General features: G+C 44.4%; 1 protein-coding gene and 2 long non-coding RNA genes across 7 annotated transcripts in view; 1 reads left to right on the top strand and 2 right to left on the bottom strand.

Moving 5' to 3' along the window:
• Positions 1-860, bottom strand: part of LOC310828101 — a 94,958-nt gene extending 94,098 nt beyond the window's left edge. For all 5 annotated transcript variants that reach the window (XR_014556663.1, XR_014556664.1, XR_014556665.1 and 2 more), the window contains exon 1: positions 39-860. This is a non-coding gene — a long non-coding RNA (uncharacterized lncRNA). The remainder of the gene's footprint in view (positions 1-38) is intronic.
• Positions 715-10,743, top strand: MSRB2 (methionine sulfoxide reductase B2; the record flags this gene model as incomplete). The annotated part of the gene is made up of 6 exons (XM_083705148.1): positions 715-844; positions 2,564-2,676; positions 3,612-3,688; positions 7,562-7,709; positions 8,945-9,992; positions 10,098-10,743. 5 exons carry the CDS (start codon positions 715-717, stop codon positions 9,050-9,052), a joined length of 576 nt encoding a protein of 191 aa, XP_083561274.1. The 3' UTR covers positions 9,053-9,992; positions 10,098-10,743.
• Positions 4,265-23,222, bottom strand: LOC310828110. The gene is made up of 3 exons (XR_014556680.1): positions 21,355-23,222; positions 20,336-20,682; positions 4,265-6,740 (listed from the first exon to the last, which is right to left on the bottom strand). It is a non-coding gene; the product is annotated as an uncharacterized lncRNA (long non-coding RNA).
• Between the last annotated feature and the right edge of the window lie 378 nt (positions 23,223-23,600).

The raw sequence follows: 23,600 nt of genomic DNA, 5'->3' as shown, positions 1-23,600 counted from the left end.
ATCTTAACATCTTAACATATGGGACACAACTTGCCCACCTAGAAATATACTTTCCCCCTTCTGTGCCCCCCGGGAGTTTTCTTTCTGGTGCCACCAGAGTCAGGAAAGAAGTGTGTTGCTTCTACTCTTCATCCTCATCTTTGCCTTGATATGTTTCATTTTGCTGGGAAGAGTATGAAGATTGGGACCGGCCCCACCATTAGAGTGAAACCATTGCCTCAGGCGGATGATTTGAGGTGTCACAAAAGGTCATCCAAATGGTTCATTATTTAATGTTACAACAGTAGTACTGCAGTAGTAGTAGTAATAGCGTTCCTGCCAAGGAGGGGGAAGAAGCAGTTGTGGAGGAATTTGTGGAGGAATTTGCCTCCTCAGGTGCCAAAACAACACATTGACGCAGGGCGCTCCTTTGCTGCCTGTACCTTAGGCGGCGAAACGTTTTGAGCGGATTCCGACTTGCACCTCCTGGATTCCTGTCAGACAGTCGTCTACGCCTGGCTTGTTAACAGCCTTCTGGAGCGGCGGCCCCGCCTGCCTCCCTCAAGGAGGAGAGGGCCTTTTCGCGCGCATCCTCCTTTCTCGGGCCCGGGAGCGAAGCAAGAAGCCGCCAGGCCGCGCGCGCGCGGAGCGAGGCAAAAGGGCGGGGCGGGGCCTCAGTCCAAGCGCGGAGCCCGGGAGCAGCGCGACGCAGCTCTGGGCTCTTCAGAGGCTACTATGGCTGCCGCTCGAGTCCTCAGGAGACTTCGCGCCCTGCAGGCGCCGCCGCTATTTCTGCGCGCTTCGCAGGGGGCAGCCCGGAGCGGCGTCTGCCTTGGCCCCCGAGCTGTGCACACCGACACCGGCGGTAGTTGTTTGGAGCTGGCTGGGCGGCAGAGGGGTGCGGGGTGGGGGTTGCGTCTCCCTACGGGGCTTCCCGGCCTCACGGGGAGGGAGCGGCGCAAAAGTTGGGGGGGGGCGGTGCTTCTTCGGTTGCTGCTCGGAGGCAGCTCGAGGCGATTGCTCTGGTGCTTTTTATGCACGACTTAAGAGTTGATTTAATTATAGCAACAGCAAATTACCCGGGTTTATTCGTTAGGGAGACGAGTTGCAGTGCAAAGGAAGGACAGCGTGTGCCCAGAGCAAAACAAAGTGGGAATGGGTGGTATCATCTTGAAGTGGTAAAATAGGCTATACTACTTGAGACTACAAGTCATACCAGTGTGATTTAAAAAAACACATTTTTTTAATTTTTACAGGTATAAAATTAGCGCCACAGAGAGGCTAGCTGGTATATTACATTGGTGTATTAGAAGTTTTTGGTTCGTTTATTTATTTGCACAGATTATTATTATTCTTAAGTATGGGAGCACTCAGACCCAGTACTTCACTTGTCACTTGCAGCCGGGAGTGGTTCAAATCACCCAAGCATCTCATTCTGCTGCTTGGGTAGATCAGACCTCTGTTTAGTCACACAATTGCATTGTTTCACTGATACAGTCCCTGGAATGGGCCTTGTTTTGTCCTTTCGCATTCTGGGAGAGCCAGAATGGGCACCAGTTCCTGAATATTTGGATGTGGACCATGGAGTGCCAAGCTTGTTTTTAATTGTCCATTAAATCACTTGGGCAAATAACTATATTTCAGACTCAGTTTTTCAATTTGCAAAATGAAGGCAACTGTAATATACCGGTACTTCACTGTGTTTTAATGAGGGCAAACAAGATGGTGTGTGTGTGTGTGTGTGTGTGTATATATATATATATATATATATATATATATATATAATGTTTTTAAATAGACCCCCCCCCCTTTTCATTGTGCCAGTTCCAGGCTATCATAGTCTGAGGATTTTACCGCTTTGGTGATCTGTTGGCCCTGAAACACTAGCCATCACTAGGCAGCTTCCCATCCACCAGGGTTAAGCTGGGCTATCCATCACACTGGATCCCTTTCTGGCAGTGCAACACACCATCCTGGCAAGTTAGAATTGTGCTTTTAGCTTTGCCAAATACTGCTGGTGTGCAACTTGCCAGGCAGCTTAATATGCTTAGACCAGTCAGGCACACTAGCCAAGCTCTGCAACAGATGCAGGTCAGTTTGCGAGCTTGCAAGTAAATTTGTGTGCACCAGGAAGAGGGGAAATGGTGGTTTAGAAGCAACCTGTGTGTTGCAGGATTGATGAAGCCTCTGGGAGATGGAAGAGCTGTCAATTCGTCAAGGGTGATATGATGTTTATTTGAAACCATTTTCTTTACAAAGATTCCCCCACCCCTTTAACTGTATGCAATATCTTTTTTATTGTTCTCAAGGCCCCATTAAGCAACTCCTCCATGAATATGAGCCTTTGACCATTTCCTAGTAAATGCCACCACTGTGGAGTGACGCTTCTCTCTCAGCAGCTGTTCTAAGCGCCTTGTATTTCAGCAACTTGTCAGCTGTAATTGCAGGCCTCCATGTATCGCCTTCTCTTGGCTCTGGATGTAATTACTGTTCGCCTTCTGGTGCAATCTGGCATATAGAAATTTCTTCTGCACACAGTGGCTTATACCTGTTGGTTGAATTTCTTGTTCTTCCACCTTTCTAGATAAAGATGTGGGTTCTTTGACAAGATACGATGAGTCCAGTGTTACGACTGACTGGCAAAAGAAGCTGACTCCTGAGCAGTTTTATGTCACCAGGGAAAAAGGAACTGAACTGGTAAGCCAAGAGTTGTAATAGTTTCCAAGCAGGTCAAATGTATATTCAACGTAGACATACATTGCATAACTGTTCCTTAATTTGGCAGACTTTTGGCTCTGTTCAGGATCTCAACCAGGAACCCCCAAGTAGAATCAATCCCAGGGTGGCTTACATTTGGCAGCAAATGTAAACAGTGCTGCCTGCAAGCCCTGCTGCCACTTGAGCACTCCTAATGATTCATTGGCAGCTGGGGCTTTACCTCTCCTGCACTTGATGTCCTAGACCTAGGACATCAGATGAGTGACAGGTGGGCAGGGCTGGCTGAAAACAGCCATGCAAGTCAAATTTGCCAGACTGGCAGGCCTAATTTTTTCCTGCAGGCTGAAAGTTCCCCACCTCTAATAGATGAAATAGATAGACCTCTTCTTCTTACATGACTAAGTCCATTTTTAAAGGCATCATCACAAATTGTGGCAGGAATAATAATTGTAATAATAATAATTTATTCTTTACAGTATACCCTGCCCATCTGGCTGGGTTTCCCCAGCCACTCTGGGCGGCTTCCAACCAAATATTAAAAACACAATATAACGTTATAGGAAATCCTATAAAGTTCCGTGAAGAATTACTTCTCTTTATCCATCATAAACTGATTGCAGTGATGAGCACAGATTCTGTCTGTTTAGACAAGAGTGATGTTGGGTGCTGTAAATGTGTGGTGACCACATACCTGAACCTGTAAGATTCTGCTCCTTGGTTTGGTTACCCCCAGGAGAGTAAAAGGTGGGAATGAAACTTCTCAGGGTGACAAAGAACATGCAGGTTGAATATCCATGTTACACTGGAAGTTCCCACATATGAGCCTGCTTGATGTTTGGTTTTGCAAGCTGACTTGGAGGTGGAGGGTGGGAAAGATGGCTAAGAATTAGAATATTAACAATGCATGTTTGAAGCCTTTTAGTGGAATCCATCTGACTAACACAGAGCCTGGGATGTACCACTGCATATGCTGCAATGCTGTGCTGTTCAGGTAGGAGTCTAATTACAATATACTTTTTTTCAAATTTACATGTGTGTGTATGTCTGACTCTTGCTGGAGCTCAGGTACATAATGCTTTCCCTTCACAACAAACTAGTGAGGGTACGGTAGGCTGAGAAAGCAACTGGTCCAAAGTCACCCATTGAGCTTCACGGCTGTGCCTGAATTTGAACCTGGGCTGCCCAGCTCTAAGGGTGCAGTGAGGAGGCCCTGATTCAGTTCAGGGCTGCGACACTGGAGGAGGACAGGTTAATTTTCCCCACTGCAAAATATTACCAGTTAAAATTCCCCCAACACTGCTATTAGTCCATTCAGGGAGAGAGCCTTTTCAGTCATCTCCCCACTTACAGAATACTCTTCCCCATAGGGCTCACCTGGCACTAGCATTAATATATTTTAGTGTCAGGCTAAAACTTTCCTATACTGCCAGGCATTTGACTTTGCATAATATTAGCGGATTAAGTTTTGATTGGACATCTATTGATTGGTTTTTGTGTCAGTGGTGACCAGGCACTCTTTTTTTGTCCTGTGGGTATTGTTTTTTACTGTTTACATTGTTGTATTGTCTAATTCTTTTATACGTTTGTATGTTCTTTGTAAGATTATTTTTGTAGAAAGCAATTAAAATTTAGTAAATAATAATAATCATACTGTGATCTATGTAGGATAAGACCCTGGAAATTGTCTCGAACAAGGATAGTTAAAGCGGTGCTCTCCAAATGCCTTGGACTCTAATGTCAAACAGTCCCTACCAGCACAGGCAATAGTCACGGGTGATGGAAGTTGTAGTCCACAACATCTGGACACCCCCAGGTTGGCTTCCTCTAGTCTGGAACCTTTAACTAGTGCAGAATTCTCCCTTTTGACTGCAGGGAGCAGTAGAAAGCACAATAGACTGCTATCTCCCATCGGCTCTGACTGCTTAGGTATTTGGGGGCCTGGTCTGAGCTGCTGGATATTATTACCTGTTCTTGCAGCCTGCTGCAAGTAGAAATAAAGCCCACATTCAGATTATTGGAAGGAGTCTCCTCCCTAGCTGTATTGTGTTTACTGCTGAACTGTAGGCAAAAGCAAGAGCTGCCCCTTGAGAAGCATCCTAATCTCTGAGCATGCAAAATGTTTCTGCAGGGTATGTAGGTCACTGCTTTCTCCTATGAAGAATTCACTAAGGATTAGGAATACATGGAACATAAGCCTCAGGTTTTATAGATAGCAAATCACAGAATTTTAATGGAACATCAAACCTCAGCCCAGTCATAAAATTATAGGCAAGGGTCATACTTCTTAAAATCATCTCAACTACATTTGGGACAGCTAAAATGCAGATCAAAGTAAACAACATATGTTGAAGGAATGGAGTATTAAGGGCTAATCTAACACATATGTTTGGGGAATGTCCATTTATCCACAAATGCTCTGGTGAACTACTTCAAAGAACAAATAGAATTTTGAGCAGCAGCATTTTGGTGGCTACTAACATGCTTCTAACAGACTAAGTGACGTACTTATAAATAAACCGCACAGGGATATTTGTGGTGAGGAGCTATTTTAATAGGGCAGAAAATTGGCAAGGTTGTTGGGGGTTTTTTTTTACAGTAAGAAAATGTAGATCTGATGTAGAAGACACAGCGAACAAGACAATTTTAAACACCTGTTTGAAAAGCCATAGTCAATGGAGAGAGTATAATTGCATTGGTCCCAATCCAGTGGTAGTTCTCATGCAGCAATGAGCTGTTCCCACTGCTTTACATAAGAAGAGCCTGCAGGATCAGGCCGGTGGCCTATCTAGTCCTGCAACCTGTTCTCATAGCGGCCGACCAGATGCCATGCGGAACACCCACAAGCAGGATCTGAGCGCAGCAACACTCTCCTCTCCCTAAGTTTCCAGCAACTGCCATTCAGAAACATTACTGCTCCTGACTTCCTTTGCATAAGAAATCTCTACTCTTGTGCACAAGCCCTGTTTAACCCTTAAATTGCACACTGAATGATCCCTGTTGTTGCACTTTCAGTAGTTCAAAGTGGATCTCTGGCATACTTGTGAGCCTCTCTTCCCTGCATTTACATTGTAAGATGGAAAAACAGCAAGGAGTCCCTCTTGTGGCACTTTCAAAGACTAACACATTTACTGTGGCCTAGGGTGTGTTTTTTTTGAACTAGAGTTCACTTCAGGTCCTCCTTTCTTAGATTTGTTTTTATATGCTTTTTACCGTTTTGTTGGTTTTAGGCTCTGTAGTGGCATTGTATGCTTTCATATTATACACTCACTACTTATAAAAATTTTAAATAGTAAGAAGTTTATAAATGTGTTTGGATAAATGAAGATGGTGAAAGAGACTCTTTTCACATGGGTGTCTACTTTCTCTGCTTTTCTTTCTTTGGTTTTAGAACAGTGCTGATTTTGCCTAGTTTGTACACCTTGATCCAGGAGTTTGCAAGTGTGGCTGGACTAGGCATATCAGACAGATTTTTTACAAAGTTCCTACTTAATCAAGCTACAACTAAAATGTGTATGTCTGATTGAAACAGGACACAATTTCCCACCTGAATGTTTCTTGATAGATCCATATTTCTGAAAGTATGAAGAATACAAAACGTTTTTATTTTGTTAAACCATGGTTGCTAAAAATGTAAATGTCTATGTTTAATTGGAAAACAGACATGTTTTGTTTGTTTCTTTGAACTTTTCATGTGTCCTGTTCCTTAAAGGCATTTGTGGGCAACAGCATGAATATTCATGTGTAAGTCTTCCTGAGCTCAGTGGTGATTATTCCTATGCAAGTGGGTAGAGGATTGGAGCCTCAGAAACTTTGGACACAGTCCAGTCAAAGCTACACAGGCTTAAGGCTGTTGTGCTAAACTCACTCACTAACAAATACACCCAATAGAAATATGTTGTACTTACTTATGAGTTACTATGCTTAGTTCATGCTGTGGTTCACTGGTTTTCATGGAGAAATCAAGCATAGGGTTAAAGTCTTCTCTGAAATCAATGGGCTACAGAAGTCCTTAGTTTTTGGTTGAATTGCTCTCCCTCCTTCATCTATTTATTAAAAACAACAACACATGGGCTATAAATAATCCTGGGACTCAGCTAGATTTATATGTGATATAACATTGTGCCACCAGATGGTGATGTGGAGTCCCGTTTTTCTCTACCTGTTTTCCCTGTTTAAATTTACAATGCTTTCAACAAAAATGCTTCTATGATGTGTCTAAATCCAGCCCTGATTATTTCCATACTGAACATCTATTTAAAAGCAAAACTTCATCTTTTTAGCCTTCCATTTAAGGATATTCACATGTTATACAAGATTGCCTTTTTAATAATGCAGTTATGGTTGTCAGCATTTTCATCCACCTGCCCAGCCCCCCCTAATATTATTAAGAGGGTCTCTTCTCCAGTCTTCAGAGAGTAGCTGGAAGTGGGGAGGCAGAAAAAGGTCCTCCCTTCCTTCCACTCTGCAGTTTTAATCTGAAATCATAGGCACAGTACTGTGTCAGAAACTGCTTGCACTAATGAAATTCCCTGTTGCAAAATGCACTTAGAACAATGGGAGTTTTGAACACTACTACTGCCATCTTTGGGGTGGGGAGAAAAGAACAAGATAAAAAGGCAATGTTATTTGGGAAAGCAACATCCCTCTCCAAGCTACTTTCTTGCTCATAGGTGAGAGATAAATTTAGTGATAGACTCCATGCATCCATCCATCCATCTATCTATCTATCTATCTATCTATCTATCTATCTATCTATCATCTATCTATCTCATCCTCTGTGTGTGCACGTGCGTGCACGTGCATGCGTGCGTGTGTGTGTGCACCACAACCCTTCATTAATATGCAACTTTGCTGTCCTTTATAGCTCAGAAACAAAATATGATTCAGGCACAGGGTGGCCATCCTTTTCAGAAGCATATGGGACACATGGCACAGATGAAAGCAATACTAATATCTTGAGACGTCCTGATAATTCACTAGGAACAAGCAGCACGGAAGTCATCTGCAAACAGGTACACCTACCTTAAAGAAAGCATATAAAGTTCCTTAAATGCAAGTCTCTTATTCTATATGTGTCACAAAAAGTGAAGTGTAGCATTAATACAACTAAATACACTTTCATGAATCATGAAATTAGCCCCAGGTAGTGGACCTAATGTATGAACTTCTGGGGGCAAATCTATAAAGGTAAAGGACCCCTGACAGTTAGGTCCAGTCGCAGACGACTCTGGGGTTGCAGCTCTCATCTCGCTTTACAGGCCGAGGGAGCCAGCATTTGTCCGCAGACAGTTTTTCCAGGTCATGTGGCCATCATGACTAAGCTGCTTCTGGCAAAACCAGAGCAGCACATGGAAATGCCGTTTACCTTCCCACTGGAGCGGTACCTATTTATCTATTTGTACTTGATGTGCTTTCGAACTGCTAGGTTGGCAGGAGCTGGGACCGAGCAATGGGAGCTTACCCTGTTGCGGGGATTCAAACCGCCAACCTTCTGATCGGCAAGCCCAAGAAGCTCAGTGGTTTAGACCACTACAACACAATCCTACACAACATTAATGGTCTCATTAAATCGAGTAGGACTTACTTCTGAGTTGACATGCATAGGATTTTGCCGCACTCTGGTGCACATTTCCAATGGGAATAAGCCCGGTTAAATACAACAATATTTACCTCTGAGTAAATATGCAAAGGATCAGGCTGCACATGTGAGACAGTTGTATGATGAGTGGATGGGAAAGCTGACCTTACAAAAGTTGAAGGAAAATATATAGATCTGCCCCTTGAGTGATTAAACTCATGGAATCTGCATCAGAAGTCCCAGTGGATTTCCCGACTGACTCACAAATTTAACAATGGTACTGTATTCTGATTGGAATGAGGGCATCCTCCCCCCCCCCCCGCCAATACTATTAATTAATACTGATTTTAAAGTGGTATTCTCAATAATGGTTGGGTTGTTTTTTTTTGGCATAGAAAACCATCTTATTAGCACTAAGGTATCTTTTCCACAGAAAGCTTACCCAGGAGAGGCCACACTTTACACCTGGGGCATTTGCATGCATGCAAACGTGAGCACACAAAAATGAGTGGGCTTCGGAAGCTGGCTCTAAACACAGAAGGTATTGCTTATATGGCAGTTGCAGACTTAATTGGCCCCTTTGGCTATGAAATCAGACTGTTTAATTTATGTAGATACGCTTTAATTTAAAGAACTGGCACTACAACTAAGTCTGTTATTCTCTTGCAGTGCGATGCCCATCTGGGCCATGTGTTCGGCGATGGTCCCGAGCCATCTGGGCAGAGGTTCTGCATCAACAGTGTTGCATTAACATTTAAACCAAGCTCCAAGCAGTGATACTTTTCTCTTTACAACCTGTGCATTTGACACCACTTTGATGCTCGGATCTCCTTTGCCGCAGAGGGCCACTTTGAAAATGTATCAGGAGCCAGGTGCCTGTGCCTATTTTGTGTATACATAGTGATGGTAATTAATGAGAATGCATGTGGGGGGACGCCAAACCATTGATGTGAGATGTGCTGCTCTTATTCTGTGATGGAATAGGCTCATCTAAGGTAGCCAGGCTAGTCTGGAGACCTGTGTGCCCTGCTTATGTGGATGCAGAGCTCTTCTGCATGTAGGCAGTTCCATTAAATCAAGCACAGACAGCATATCTACACATACAAATTAATGTACATGCTGCATTTTTTATTTAAAAAATAGTTGATTGCCTCGTTGTTAATAGGTGAAGCAATCAATTACAGTGGAACCTCAGTTCTCGAACCTCTCCATTCCTGAATATTTCAGCTCCCGAACGTCAAAAACCCGGAAGTAAGTGTTCCAGTTTTTGAACATTCCTTGGAACCTGAACGTCTGATGCGGCTTCCAATCTGCAAAAAGCCTAGCTGTCAGCCAGTAGGAAGCCGCACCTCAGAATTCGAACGTTTCAGAAATTGAATGTCCTTCCAGAATGGATTACATTCAATTTCCGATGTTCCACTGTACATGCAAATCACATCCACAAATTTCTAAAAAGGAAATACAGGAGCCTTGTACATGCCTCTTAAGTATAATGTAAATTAAATTATAAATATAATTTTTAAATGATTGCTCATTGTTGGAGAGAAAGGCCACATTTTGTGTTACATTGGTGCAACCGACTCAGTATGCCATTTCCAAGACAAGGATTTGCTAAAGAGGACTCCCAAGACATCTGAAGGAGTGAGTTTGCTCTAATTCATGTTGGTGCAGACTCCATTTATTTCTAGAGCTGTGTTTTCCAAAAACAATTATTTTAGTATCTGAAGAAGTGTGCATGCACACAAAAGCTCATACCAAGAACTGACTTAGTTGGTCTTTAAGGTGCTACTGGAAGGAATTTTTTTTGTTTTAATTATTTTAGTAGCTTACTATGAGGCTTTCCTGTTCACAGCACAAACTAAAAGCCACCAGTAGATTTTAAAGACCCAGGTGGGAAAGCATAAGTAGCACTTTGTCATCGGACAACACACCTTCCTACTTCTAATTGCCGGAATGAGGAACCACATCATTATTGTGAAAATTAAAAAGCGTAGGGGCCCAAATCATGAGATGAATTTAGAAAGCACGATATTTGAAACCAATGAAGCTGTGACGCTATTAGCACCTGTCTTCTGACGACTTCACCTTAGGAAAATTCAAATTAAAGGCTACAAGCTACTTCTCCCGCTGTTTCATTGTTCTGCTGAATGCTGGGGACTTTTTGAAAAATAGAAATGTAAATGTTGATATAAAACAGCAGTTCTCCATCTGGCATATTCTGCTGCTGCACCTTTTCTTTGTAGATCTCTGGCAATTTTGGGAACAATTTTTATTTCCTACTAGTCTGCATTTTAGATTTTATTAATGGGGGTTGGGATGCATTGCAATTCATAAAATAGTATGTCTTCATTATTATTTTTATTTATAAAATTATTCCCTCCTCCCTCAAAAGAAATAATGCAAAACATAAAAGGAGTGTTTACTGCTTCCTGTTGTAAATGCTGGAATAAAATGTTTTGTTCACGGTGGTTTTAATTTATTCTTGATGCGAGTCACTTATTAAAAGACAACATGAGGATCAGATGTGGTGCAGTGTGCATGCAAGTGAGTCAACATAACCATCTCTGAAGCTTCCCCTTACTTCCCTGTCTTTTGTTCAAGCACCAGGATTTTGCTTCCTGTAGGGCAGCACCAACCGAATACAGTGGTACCTCGGGTTACATACGTTTCAGGTTACATACACTTCAGGTTACAGACTCCGCTAACCCAGAAATAGTACCTCGGGTTAAGAACTTTGCTTCAGGATGAGAACAGAAATCTTGCAGCAGCGGCGCAGCAGCAGGAGGCCCCATTAGCTAAAGTGGTGCTTCAGGTTAAGAACAGTTTCAGGTTAAGAACGGACTTCTGGAACAAATTAAGTACTTAACCCGAGGTACAACTGTATGCGGCAATGGAATTTTGCAGAATTTAGGCAAATTGGGAGGTGCTGCTCTCATAAGATCCTGATGTCGGCATGGAAAAGTTCCTTTGCACTTATGCTTGAATCTTTGGTTGCCATGAGCCTCTTGAGGCGATGCAGCTTTAGAAACAACACCAGTTTCAGGATTTTGTAGGTTGCTGGGGAAGAAATAAGACATGACATAAAAGGAATACTGCAGAAGGTTCCGAAAAGGGAAATCAAAATGATTTAAGGGGTAGGAACAAGGCCTTTATAGGAAAGGTTGCTACATTTCAGGCTTTTTAATTTAGAAAAATGGGTAAGTAAGGAAAGATGCAATAGCAGTGTATAGAATTGTACATGGGGAAAGTGGCTAGGAAGAAGCTTTTCTCACGAGTACCAGAACTCCAGACCATCCTTTTTATATATATATAATTTTTTTATTGTTTTTTTCAACACAGATTTAAAGACAAAACAAGACACCATACATAAACAAACAAAACATATAAACATGTATAATTTCAAACCTCATTTTCATAAACCTTACTTCCCAGACTTCCCCTTACCTCCCCTTTTCTGCATCCCTATTTTGAGATTTTTTCAACAACTCCTTACACCAATTGTCTAATTACTTATTTTCTTTTTTAGCTTCTTCTCATACTTAATCAATTGTAGCTATAATTCAATATTTTCTTTTCCCTTGACATTTTAGCACTCTTCAATTTTACAACAGTTCTTAAGATATACTTTAAAATTCTTCCAATCTTCTTCCACCGTCTCTTTTTCTTGGTCACGGATTCTGCCGGTCATCTCCACAAGTCCCATATAGTCAATCACCTTCGTCTGCCATTCTTCCAATGTGGGTAGTTCTTGTGTCTTCCAATACTTTGCTAAGAGAATCCTTGCTGCTGTAGTGGCATACATAAAAAACGTCCTGTCCTTCTTAGGCACCAGTTGGCCGACTATGCCCAGGAGAAATGCCTCTGGTTTCTTATGAAAAGTACATTTAAGCACCTTCTTAATTTCGTTATAAATCATTTCCCATAAGGCCTTAATCCTCGAGCAAGTCCACCAAAGGTGGTAGAAGGTACCTTCAGTCTCATTACATTTCCAACATTTATTATTGGGCAGATGATAAATTTTTGCAAGCTTGACTGGGGTCATGTACCACCTGTAAATCATTTTCATAATATTTTCTCTTAAGGCATTACATGCCGTAAATTTTATACCGGTGGTCCATAACTGTTCCCAGTCAGCAAACATAATATCATGACCAATGTCTTGTGCCCACTTAATCATAGCTGGTTTAACTGTCTCATCTAGTGTATTCCATTTCAACAGCAGGTTATACATTCTTGACAAGTTCTTAGTATTGGGTTCTAACAGTTCTGTTTCTAATTTTGATCTCTTCACCTGGAAGCCAATTTTCCTGTCTAGAACTCCAGACCATCCAATGAAGCTGGAAGTTGGAAGATTAGGACAGACAAAGGAATGTATTTCTTCACACGTTGCATTGTTAAAACTATGGGAGTTGCTGCCACGAAAGGTAGCGAGGGCCACTAACTTGGATGGCTTTAAAAGAGGATCAGACAAATTCATGGTCAGCCAGCAGCCTGCTGGGAACCCACAGGCAGAACCTGGTGCTGCAGCAGCTCTCTCCCCACTTGTTCCCAGCACTGGTGTTAGAGGCTTACTGTCTATGAAAGTAGAGGAGGTAAAACAAAGCCATTGTGGCTGCAAACTGTTGATAAGCTGCAGCAGCCTATTTTTTGGAGAGAAAGAATCTCTCTCTCTCTGACTCAGACACACACACACACTGTAAAATCCTTGATAAAAAGTTCTGGAGAAGCTGAAAACCTGCCACACTATTTATTTATTACATTTATATACCGCCTTTGTCTTCCAATAATCTCAAGGTGGTATACATGGTTTTCCTTGCCATTTCATCCTCACAACAGCCCTATGAAGTTGGGTTAGGCTAGTCCAACACTCTAACCATTATGCCACACTAGCTCTCAGTGTAACAATTTGGTTGGCGCCAGCTGTGGATTTTGGAAACTAGAATTTGCCAAGTCTGCATCACTGGTTGTGTTTTATTCCTTGGCCCACTGGGATGCTGCCGTGCCAATCTGAACCCAGATTAGACCACCAAAATGTACAATTTCTGCCCTGAATAATGTATCTCTTTTCACCCTGGAAGCCACCTGCATTTGTCCCTATGTACCACCTCTAGTAAATGTCACTAAGGCTTTGTACACACTTTGTAGTAGATTCAAAGCACATGCTTTTTCTCAAAGAATTCTGGGCACTGTAGTTCACCCCTCAGAGTTACATTTCCCAGCAAACTGCAGCGCCCAGAATTCCTTGAGAGCAGAAATGTGTTTCTGATGTGTTTTAAAGGTATATAGCCTCAGTTACCCACCTTTAAAATGGTAGTAATATTGACTCTCCCCACAGCAGGGCTGAAGCAATTAAAAGTGCTATAGAAAATATTAATAATTCAAAAGGGATTCAAAGGACACCATAGGGACCTGAGCGCAAAGTTGGCACGAGTTCCATCCTGTTTCCCGTCCCTCGGATAAGACCCTAATACCTCCTGCACTTGAAGCATTCTCCCCCCCCCTTGTTCCTTTGCCAACCTCTGCAAACAATTGGACTTCAGGGGTGCAGATTAAAGCTGCGTAGCAGGTGGCAATCTAATTGCTATCAACCTTGTATCTGCATTTATTTTGTCATCTGAACTCGCCTGCAGCTGGCTCTCAACCCTGATTATTTTTTTAGCAATTAGTTTACAGGTTCAAAGAAGGTATAGGCTTCAGATCCTCAATTTGCATGAAACATATAGTACAGAACCAAAGGCGGCAGAGGCCTATGCGATTTGGGAGGTGGCAGCAAAGAGGAGGGCTTTGTACAGGTGCCATGTTTTGAATTAGGTGAAATATTTACCCAGGTTTCAAAGTAAGTGCCCTTTTCAGTCTATTCACAGGAAAGCTTTCATTGTACAATTTTGTATATATTGCCTGGTCTGGCCAACTGGTACCGGCTTGATACCAGCAGCTGAAAGAGAAGGATTATGCCAGCAAAAGGTGGCATATCCTCCATTGGGTTTGGGATGGTGCCAGCAAACAGCCAGCCAACTAGCAACTGTGAAGGGAGCACCACGAGTGGAACACATCCTTCTTTTCATCTACAGGAATAATGAAATCTATTTCAGAAGCCCGTGAAACAGCATAATTAATAACATTTTGTTTCCAGGACTTTAGGTGTTAAAAGCAATCTCCTGTTACGAGACGGGTGTGAGACTGAGCCATGGCAATTTAAAGCAGCAGCATTAGGTGTTTCAAATGTGTGGCGTGAATGTGGCTCAAGTTGGAACAACACCCAATTAAAAAAATCAGGCTGGACATATCTGAACTAATCCAGCAAGCTATTCCCAGGATTCAGCCTGACAATTCGGGTGCAACAGAAGAGCTGAGCTGCTCTCCCAGGCTCAACAATAAGACCAAGTCTGAGAGCTGCAATTCATTCCATTTTAACACACAAGATGGCACCAAAGAACCATTTTAGCCCTATAGGAGTTTTTGTGCTGTTTGAGTGCAGTGGTGCAAGTCATCATTGCCGTTCCTGGTTCCAGCTTGACAGATATGTTTCTGTGTTGTACAGAGCTCTTTGGCATAGAGGAAGTGAGCTAATGCTGGTTTTAAGTTTTTGCAAGCACTGGTGGTCTTGCTTTGTAATCTCAGACCCCTGCTTGTATTCTCAGCAGCATCCCCAGCCACCTATGGACATGCCCCTTCTCCAAGAAACAGACAGTTGTCCAAACGTCATGGGTGGGATCCAATGATGACTGCTGAAGAGAGGCACTCTATGCCAACAGAACAAAATTGTTTTCCTCTCCCCTGCAGCATCCTGGGGTTGGGGTACCCTCTGGAGTCGATTTAGTTGGGGCACCGGGGAGAGGTTCCCCCCCCCCCAAACAGTCTACCAGTAGATGTTTCCAATGAGAGAGAATGCCTGCGCAAATAACAGTAATTAAAAAGGCTGAATCATACAATCATAAATGAACATATTACAAACGGTTGAAGAAACAGGTGCAAAGTGTATGAAGACATAATAGTACAAAGTAGTAAGGTAATCTGCTAGTAGTGTATCACTAAAGGGTATACAAAAATTTGCAAATGATCAGTATGCAGCAGTCTAGTTGTCCAACTTTTGCAAAGGTCAATAATGATCAATGGGGAAATGTTCAGATAACCCATTTCAGGTGTTACAAATGTGAAATACATTAATTAGAGGGGTTGTAGTGCATATAATTAGTGCTGAGAGGGGACAGCTTTCCTTTGGTGTATAAGCTTCTGTGATCGATACCTGCCAAAAATATTACACAGCTTCAACATTTGGAATTCAAAGAACAAAATATTTGTTGCTGTCAAAGATACTGTGTTTCTACTCCTGAGCGGTCGGTAGAACCAGCTTTAAGTGCTACTGCTAGAGGACAGAGCTGATAGCCTAATGCTGCTAATGTACATCAGGGCATATGACTGAGCTAGTCAGTTTGAAACCAGATCTACATCTGATTGGCCTGCCCTAATCCCTACTTAAAAATCTGAATCCATGCCAGTCCTTGGAACAGTTCCAGCCTGAATCAAGCTTTCTTGTCTAAAGTGCATATCAATCAATTTGGAAATCCCATTTGATATATATTTTTGTGTGCTTAGTATTTCACTATTAAAACAGTGAAAGTAGTTTGAAAGGAAGAGAAAATTGTGCAAGTGGCCCATCAGCCTAGGATGTGTCTGTTGATGAAGAGCAAACCAGATTTTTCAAATGACAGCTATTCACTCTGAAGTGGACTGAAACATGCCAAGCATCTGATCTAATGACGCCAAGCAGCCATGGCATCGTTCCAAGAGGAAAGGAAAACCCAGTGTGAGAAATAACCGGCAGAGGAACAGTAAATTAGGACACAAGCTGCACAGATCTGCACAGCATCCAAAATGAATGCTGGCACCATACAAAGAGGGCACTGGATTCTCACCCATTCCCAGAGGCTTCATATGCCAGCTCAGAAGGCTTGCCCCGACCAAAGCCACATCGCCCGAATGAACAGGTGCAGCCCCACCCAAACAACAACAATAGAGGACAAAGGAGAACAAATAAGCATTAAATCCAACCACAGTGCTACTCATCCTAGTAATCAGAGACAGGTGGCATTGGCTAATTCTGCCAGCCACAGGACCCCCTGGCTGCACATATTGGTAGGGTATAAGCTGCTATTAAATTGATGTTACTTGCAGTCACTACTAAGTTATGTGGCACAGCATATCAAATACAATAAACAAATAAATAATTTCATTTGTATGCCGCCTTTCCAAAGTTAAGACCGTGCTCAAGGCTGCTTACAACGTACAAAAAAAATACATAAGTACAAACATAACGAAAGTAATCATAAACAATAAACACAGCGTCAAAAAGTACACAACCTGAACCTTTTTTAAAGAAATAAAAAACTGCATTGATTTAGACACTGCTTAAGATACATTGTAACCAAATTTGGCACAATGGTCCCTAAGGTCAATAAGCAGTTTCCTGACTATATTTGGACACCATTTTGAAACTAAATAACAAGCTCAGTCTTTTAATAATGCACTGATTAGGACAACTATTAAGGTATTCTAACAAAAAAATTGCTACCATGGTCCTTCAGATCAAGCAGCAGGTTTTAGTCCACAGGTGGATATCACTGGATGCCATTTTGAATCAAAATGGTGGACTGAACCTTTCAAAACTGCACTGATTGACAGTAAAGGGTTACTGATGGTTTCTTAGAATTCCCAAATAATACCAGCAGTCCCTACTAGTTAATTGTATGGAAAGCCAATAAGAGATTTCAAGAATAAACACTAGTAAGTAATAGTAACTTGGTTTTTATCCACCTTGAGGCTTTACAATAAGGCAGAACACAGATTTTAAAATATATAAATACAGTGTTTAGAACCACCCAGAGAAGCAGTAGGTCCTTTAGTTGACAAATATGTGATAAAGCTTAAGGGAGGCAGGAAAAAATTGTTTTAAAAAGTAAGCCAATTCTTTGCATCAGTCTTCAGGTGCTCAGCCATGTTCCTGTGGGTACTACAAGCCAGATACCACAGCAATCCTACAGCTGCCTACAAAAGGCAGACAGCTTTGGACTGAGTTCTCCGTCTTAGTAGCCAGCTACTGTTTCCTGCTGAAGATTGGCTCCACACACCTCGAAAGCTATTGGTTTTTGAGTAAACTCAACATATGTTGAACTAATGGCAACTTTGTATGGATCACACTGCTGGTAAACGCACATAAGCATTACAGAAAGAAAGGCTGGCTATTTCTGGGTTCCTAGGAAATCTTTGTGTAGCTTTGCAAGATGGGTTTGATCTTGGTTCTCTGAAAAAACATGGCAAACCGAAAGATATGGAAACAGCAACAGGGAAGAACAGGGAACAGATCTCTAAGAGGAGATAAGTTTTTTTTCACTGTTTTGTAAAAGTAATTTTTGGAAAATTCTTTAAAAATATTTTTTGGTGGGGGAAAAGTAGCAAGTTATGTTGAATTTAATAGAACTTTCCTCCCAGGTAAGTCGGGTTAGGATTGCAGCCTAAATATCTGAGAATCAGAGGAGTTTCCACTGTGCAAATTCATCCCATTCAATCTGTGTTAAGTTCTCAGACTTGCTCTCATGTGGATCATTTTTATTTCTTGATCTAAGTCTGAAGGAAGCAGCTTTTGGTTGCTGAATTTCGTTGCCTTACTTTGTGTGTGTTGACTGCTGGATTTTAATTTTTATAATGGGCAGGGGTCTTTAAAGCAGCACCAGATTTAGGTCACTGCAGGCAGTTCCTCAGCACAGGGCACTGATCGGAGGGGGTGCAAAATGTAGAAGATCCATAATTGAGAAGATCCATTTGGAGGCACCAAATGTTGGCCTTGCACATGGCGCCATATTAAGAAAGATTGCATAAGTTTGCCTCTGTTAAAAGCTGGAAGTTACCTGGGCCTCTGAGCAGAGGCATATCTAGGCACTCTTGCACCCTTGAGAAGGAGATGCCAGGACAGACCATGACCTAGAAACTCAAAAACTTTGCTTTTCATCACCTTTTGCTTAGGCGGGGCACCTAGAGGGCTGCTGCCCAGAAATCAGTCAAGCAGGGTCCTAGCCCCTCCAAGCCAGAGCAGAGAGGCACAACTTTTGGTTCCCCACCCCACACCTGCCCCATAGGGGCTAGCTGCTAGGGGCCAAGGCACTTCCCTTCCCCATTATTATTTTTTGTTCAGAGGGCATTCGGCTCTGCCACCTGGCTCCTCATGATGTTGCCTCTGGCCTGCACCCTTGGCGGGGGCCAACCTAACCAATCCCTAGGTACGGCCCTGTCTCTGAGATGCCTTGCCTGGGACCAAGCCCCATTGGATTCAATTAGATGTGCTTCTTAGTAGACATGCAGCCCTGCAAGGAAGTGCATTTAGGATTGCATGGTTACAGGGTCTGAACCTATTTGATTTAAAAAGGCTGCCTCTGAAGTTCAGTGGACAGCCCCTAGTTCTTGAATTCTGCCAATAACGCACCCATTTTGTTTTGAGGGAGGCCTTCAGAAATCTTAACAAACTGATTGTGATGATACAGTGAAGAAGATCTACAATATCCAGGCTGTTCATCCATACCAAGGACCTGCATTAGTTCCCCATCAGCTTTCCCATGTGTGTGTGGGGGGGGGGACTCAAGCCCCACAACATGGGTTTGGGACTCAGGACTGACCCCCTTCTCTGTGTACCCAACTTTCTGTGCCCTAGGGCACTCTCTGAGCCTCTTGTCTGGGTGCAGGGCTCAAAGCGCAGGTTGCTTACCAACAAAGCCCCAGGGCAGCCTGTTGTCTCCTTAATTCCACAAGCTGCTTTCCTCACCCTGCACAGCTTTTTATTATTTTGTAGACATTGATCCTCAGGTCTTTTTGACTGAAACTTTTTTTTAAAAGCTGCCATCACGTTTTATTGTGTGCTCAAATTTAGCACCATCCTTTATGGAAATCCAGGCGACCCCTCTGCTCTTTGTGAGCAGGTGCCTACGGGTTTGTGAAGCCAACTGTTGGTCAAACTCACAAGAGGACACTGTAAAAGTGTTGGCTCCCCCATTCTCATTTCCCTACCTCCTGTGCTAGTGTGAAATCCAGTAGCTAACAAAGGTGGTGGTGAGAGCTGGGGGGGGGGTGCGTGGGGGGGAGATGTGAGTACTTAAAGACCCGCTTTTCAAGCCCACTTACACGTCTGGGGATGATTTTTGTCTTCTTTTTTAAAGAGCCTGTTTTGAAAATCGGGGCAGAGGGGGTGGGGGTGGGAGCAGAGAGATGAAGAGGACAAACGCACAAAAGATACCTGTTTGGTTTGCAAAGGGCCTGGAAATCACCCGTGAGCGACCATATATAATTTGATTTGCTAGGCAATCTGCGAAGCGATTGCCCATCATTTATAATGTTCATTGAGCATTTTGCTTAATTGTGTCTCTTTTTGTAAAGGAAGCACAGCCCCCTCCCGGCTCCGGAGCGCACAAGTGGCCAGATTCCCATGGACCAGCCCGGTCTGCAGCTTTGCGAAGCTTTCCCAAGCGCTCCGGCAGGGGCGGGGCGAGGGAGGCGTTAATAGCTCCAGGCCGGCTGGACAGGGAGGGGGGGGAGAGAGAGGGAGCGAGGCGGGCGGGGGGCAGCGAGCGAGAGCGGAGAGAAAGCAGCTCGCGCAGGTACGAGCATCCTCCGCCGCCGCCCCTCCTCCTCCCTGCAGCCCTTGACAACCCGCCGCCTTTGCAGGTGCTGCTTTTGAAGAGCGCCACCCCCGGCCCCTGGACGCTGCTCATTTCTTAGGAGAAGTGGGATTTATAGGGAGAGCCGCGGCTGATTAATCTGCGGGAGGCAAACAGAGGAAATCCTTCATGGGGGCGAGCGCGAGCACGCGCGCACCCCCAGAGCCACGAGGTACTCAGCAGCTCAAAAGCCACTCCATCTTCCATAGCGCTCAGGTGAGGGGCGCAGTGCCGCGCAGCTGCCGACGGGTGTCGCGCTGCGCGCGGCTTGGAAGCCCAGGGACGGAAAGAAACCTGTTGCAAGCGCCTCCTGCTTTAGGAAGAGATGAGGATCTGCTGGATCACAAGCCAAACTTACCGAGCAGCCCTCTCCCGGTTGATCTTGCTGAGCATCTCCCCAGCCTTTCTCCCCGGGGTTTGATCCCGTTTGCCGAAGGAAGGAATCCGAAAGCGACCTGGTAGATCGGCAGCCTTAGCTGGAGAAGGGCGAGCGATCCAGGATGGTGCTTCCTACCTACTTGAGGAGGAGATCCGCCTTGAGTATCAAACGTAATGCAAATCCGCGTTGGACACGCTGTGATATTTCAGGAAGACGCCCCCACCCCCCAACAATAAGTTATTCGGCTTGGAGAAAGGCTTAGATATTGTTCGGCACAAAAAAGTTTCGGTTGCCTCCTAAAAGCGGGAAATTTCCCCTTCCAGTGGCTGCAAGGAAATAAAAAGAGTTGATGTGCCATATACGTATATATATAGGTGGCAGCAGTGCGCCTGCGTTAAGCCGCTTTGCTGGCATCGCCCCTTCGAGTGCGATAAATACACTAATGAAAGAACGAATCGTTCTCTCTCTCAATCTTTATTAACCCGCAAAGAAGGTTGGGAAAAAGAAATGCACTTCATTTTGCCCTATTAATCGCCAAAATGTGTATAATTCTGAAAGTAGATTGCCCCATACACGAAGCACAACCTGAACCTGCTCAGAGAGGTTCCCGCGGGGAGGGAAACACCCACCCAAACGGATTCGGGGGCCAAACCCCACTTCAAAATGATCCCTTTCGTGCTTCAGACGTGTTTCGGGGCGTGTGGAATAGCAAATGTTGTACCGGAAGGCTTCCCCGTCCCCCCAAAACAAGAGCGAAGTATCGCCACATGCTCAGAGGGATCTTATCCCCTCATAAACGTTACTTTCCATTGCAAATTCACAGGAGCCAGCACAGCCTGAGGCTGGGAGAGAGAGAGAAACCAAGGGGAAGATTTTAGAACTGCTGCAGGCCCGGCAGAGCGAGAGACAATTCTAACCGTTGATTTCACCCGCCGCTCCTCAGCGGTAGCCCCACATCTTCTTCGTCTCCCCCCCCCCCCCGCCGTCATTTGATTTGCCTCAGCAGCGCCTACAAATCGATGGCGTCCCATTTGTTACAGTCTTCCGAGGGTTCCGTGGAGAGAGCGCGGCGCGGGGGGAAAGGCCCTGCCTCCCTCCGTCCCTCCCTCGTCTCCAGGCGCACAAGTGGTGGGATTCCCATGGATGCGGCCTGCTCTGCAGCTTGGCCCTGGGGAGGTGGGAAAGGGAGGGAGGGGGCAGGAGGAGACACGGCGACCCCCGGCTTGAAAGGCCTTGAAAAGAGGCTCTTTTATGGCGCATTTACCAGCCGAGGGCTGCTCAGGTACCAGCTCCTCGCCAAGGGCGCGCCGCGCCGTGCTAGGCCCGTGCTTGCAGGTGGGCCCGCAAAGTGGCCGCCTCGGCGCCTTTTGTGGCGGGCTTTTATTCGCGAGGGGCTTTTGTGTTCCTTCCCTCAGAGGCCGCTCCGCCTTGTTGTCCCATTAGCGCCGCCGGGCTGGGGGCGCCATACTGCTTTGTGGACGGGCCTCTGGCCTGCCCCATTGACTGTTTTCAGAGGAAGCTGCGACCATGGGGGGAAACAGCATGGAAGCCAGCTTAGCCCGGCCGACTCCCGTTTCTCCCAGCCCCCAGGATTACAAGGCGTCGGAGCAGGGGGAAGAAGAGGGTCAGGGCACCCTGAGAGGTTGCCAGCACCCCCTACAGAGAGGAGAAAGACCAGTCAGATTTATCTGAGAAAGAACTCAGTGGAACTCCAAAGCCTTATTAGATTACTTGCGGGCCTAAATAAATATATCCTCTCACCAATTCTGCTTATATGATTCCAGTAGGTGCACCAGACCTGATATCTGTATCGATTTCAGTGGCCTCTCCCAACACCTTAAGTGTATGAGGCAGCGGAGAATGTGGAAACTGACTGTGCATGTAGAAATATATAAGGGCACACCTACTGGGGATGGAGAAAAATAGGTGTGACTTCACAGCAGATGCTCACACAGCAAATGAGCTTGTGAATGTTGCCATGCAGGGTGTTCACTATTCAGTTTGTGCCCTTTTTTCCTATGTGAGTCCATCAAGAAAAGAATTGGCAATACAGTGCTAGCCTACAGCTGCCTACACAGAAGTCCCACGGGGACCAGTGTACCTTACTCCCACTGAGTCAGAAGACCATGAGAAAGCTCCTGCTGGGTCAAACCAAAGGTCCATCATCTAGTATACAGTGCCCTGTTGCATACAGAGGCCAGCTGTAGCTCAGTGGTAGAGCATCTGCAGAAGGTCCCAGGTTCAGTCCTTGGCATCTTCAGGTAGTCCTTGGCAGAGACTCCTGTATGGCATCCTGAAGAACTGCTGCCAATTAGTGTGGACAAAACTGAGCTAGATGGATCAATGGTCTGAGTATAAAGCAGCTTCCTGTGTCCATAGATGCTTCTGGGAAGCTCAGAAGTAGATATGGCAATGAAAACAAAAGAACTTCCCCCAGCAACTAGTTTTCTGCCACCAACTGGTGTTCAGTGGCCTTTTGAGTCTGAAGGCCACATTTAGTCATCGTATCTGCAACTGATTGATCTGTCTTCCATTAATCTCCTTTAAAAGCCACCTAAGCAAGTGGTTGTTACCACAGTGTGCAGTTAATTCTATAAAATGTGTACTGAGTTAAGAAATGCTGCCTTGGAGAAAGTGGATGGAGGAATATCTATATATCTCATAATACTGAAACCTGGGGTTATCCAATAAAGCTGAATGTTGGATGATCTAGGGACAGACAAAGGAAGTAGTTCTTTACACTCTGCATTGGCAGACTATGGAATCTGGTGACCTTGGATGGCTTTAAAAGGGGATTACACAAGTTCATGGAGGAAAAGGCTATTAATGACTACTAATCATGACCGCTGTATATTAGCTCCTGTATTGGAGGAAGTATTAGTTTCTGGGAAACTCAAGCTTGCTTGTGGGCTTCTCATAGAGGTTAGGTCCCTCTGCGAAACAAGATGCTAGTCTGGATAGGCCTATACAGTGGTACCTCGGGTTACATATGCTTCAGGTTACATACGCTTCAGGTTACAGACTCCGCTAACCCAGAAATAGTGCTTCAGGTTAAGAATTTTGCTTCAGGATGAGAACAGAAATCATGCTCTGGCAGTGCAGCAGCAGCGGGAGGCCCCATTAGCTAAAGTGGTGCTTCAGGTTAAGTACAGTTTCAGGTTAAGTACGGAATGAATTAAGTACTTAACCCGAGGTACCACTGTAGTATGATCCAGCAGGACTCGTCTCATGTTCTTATGCTTTC

Source organism: Podarcis gaigeae, assembly GCF_964106915.1.
Source record: "Podarcis gaigeae genome assembly, chromosome: 12".
Classification (NCBI taxonomy): Eukaryota; Metazoa; Chordata; class Lepidosauria; order Squamata; family Lacertidae; genus Podarcis; species Podarcis gaigeae.
This window is presented reverse-complemented; position numbering and strand designations above follow the sequence as displayed.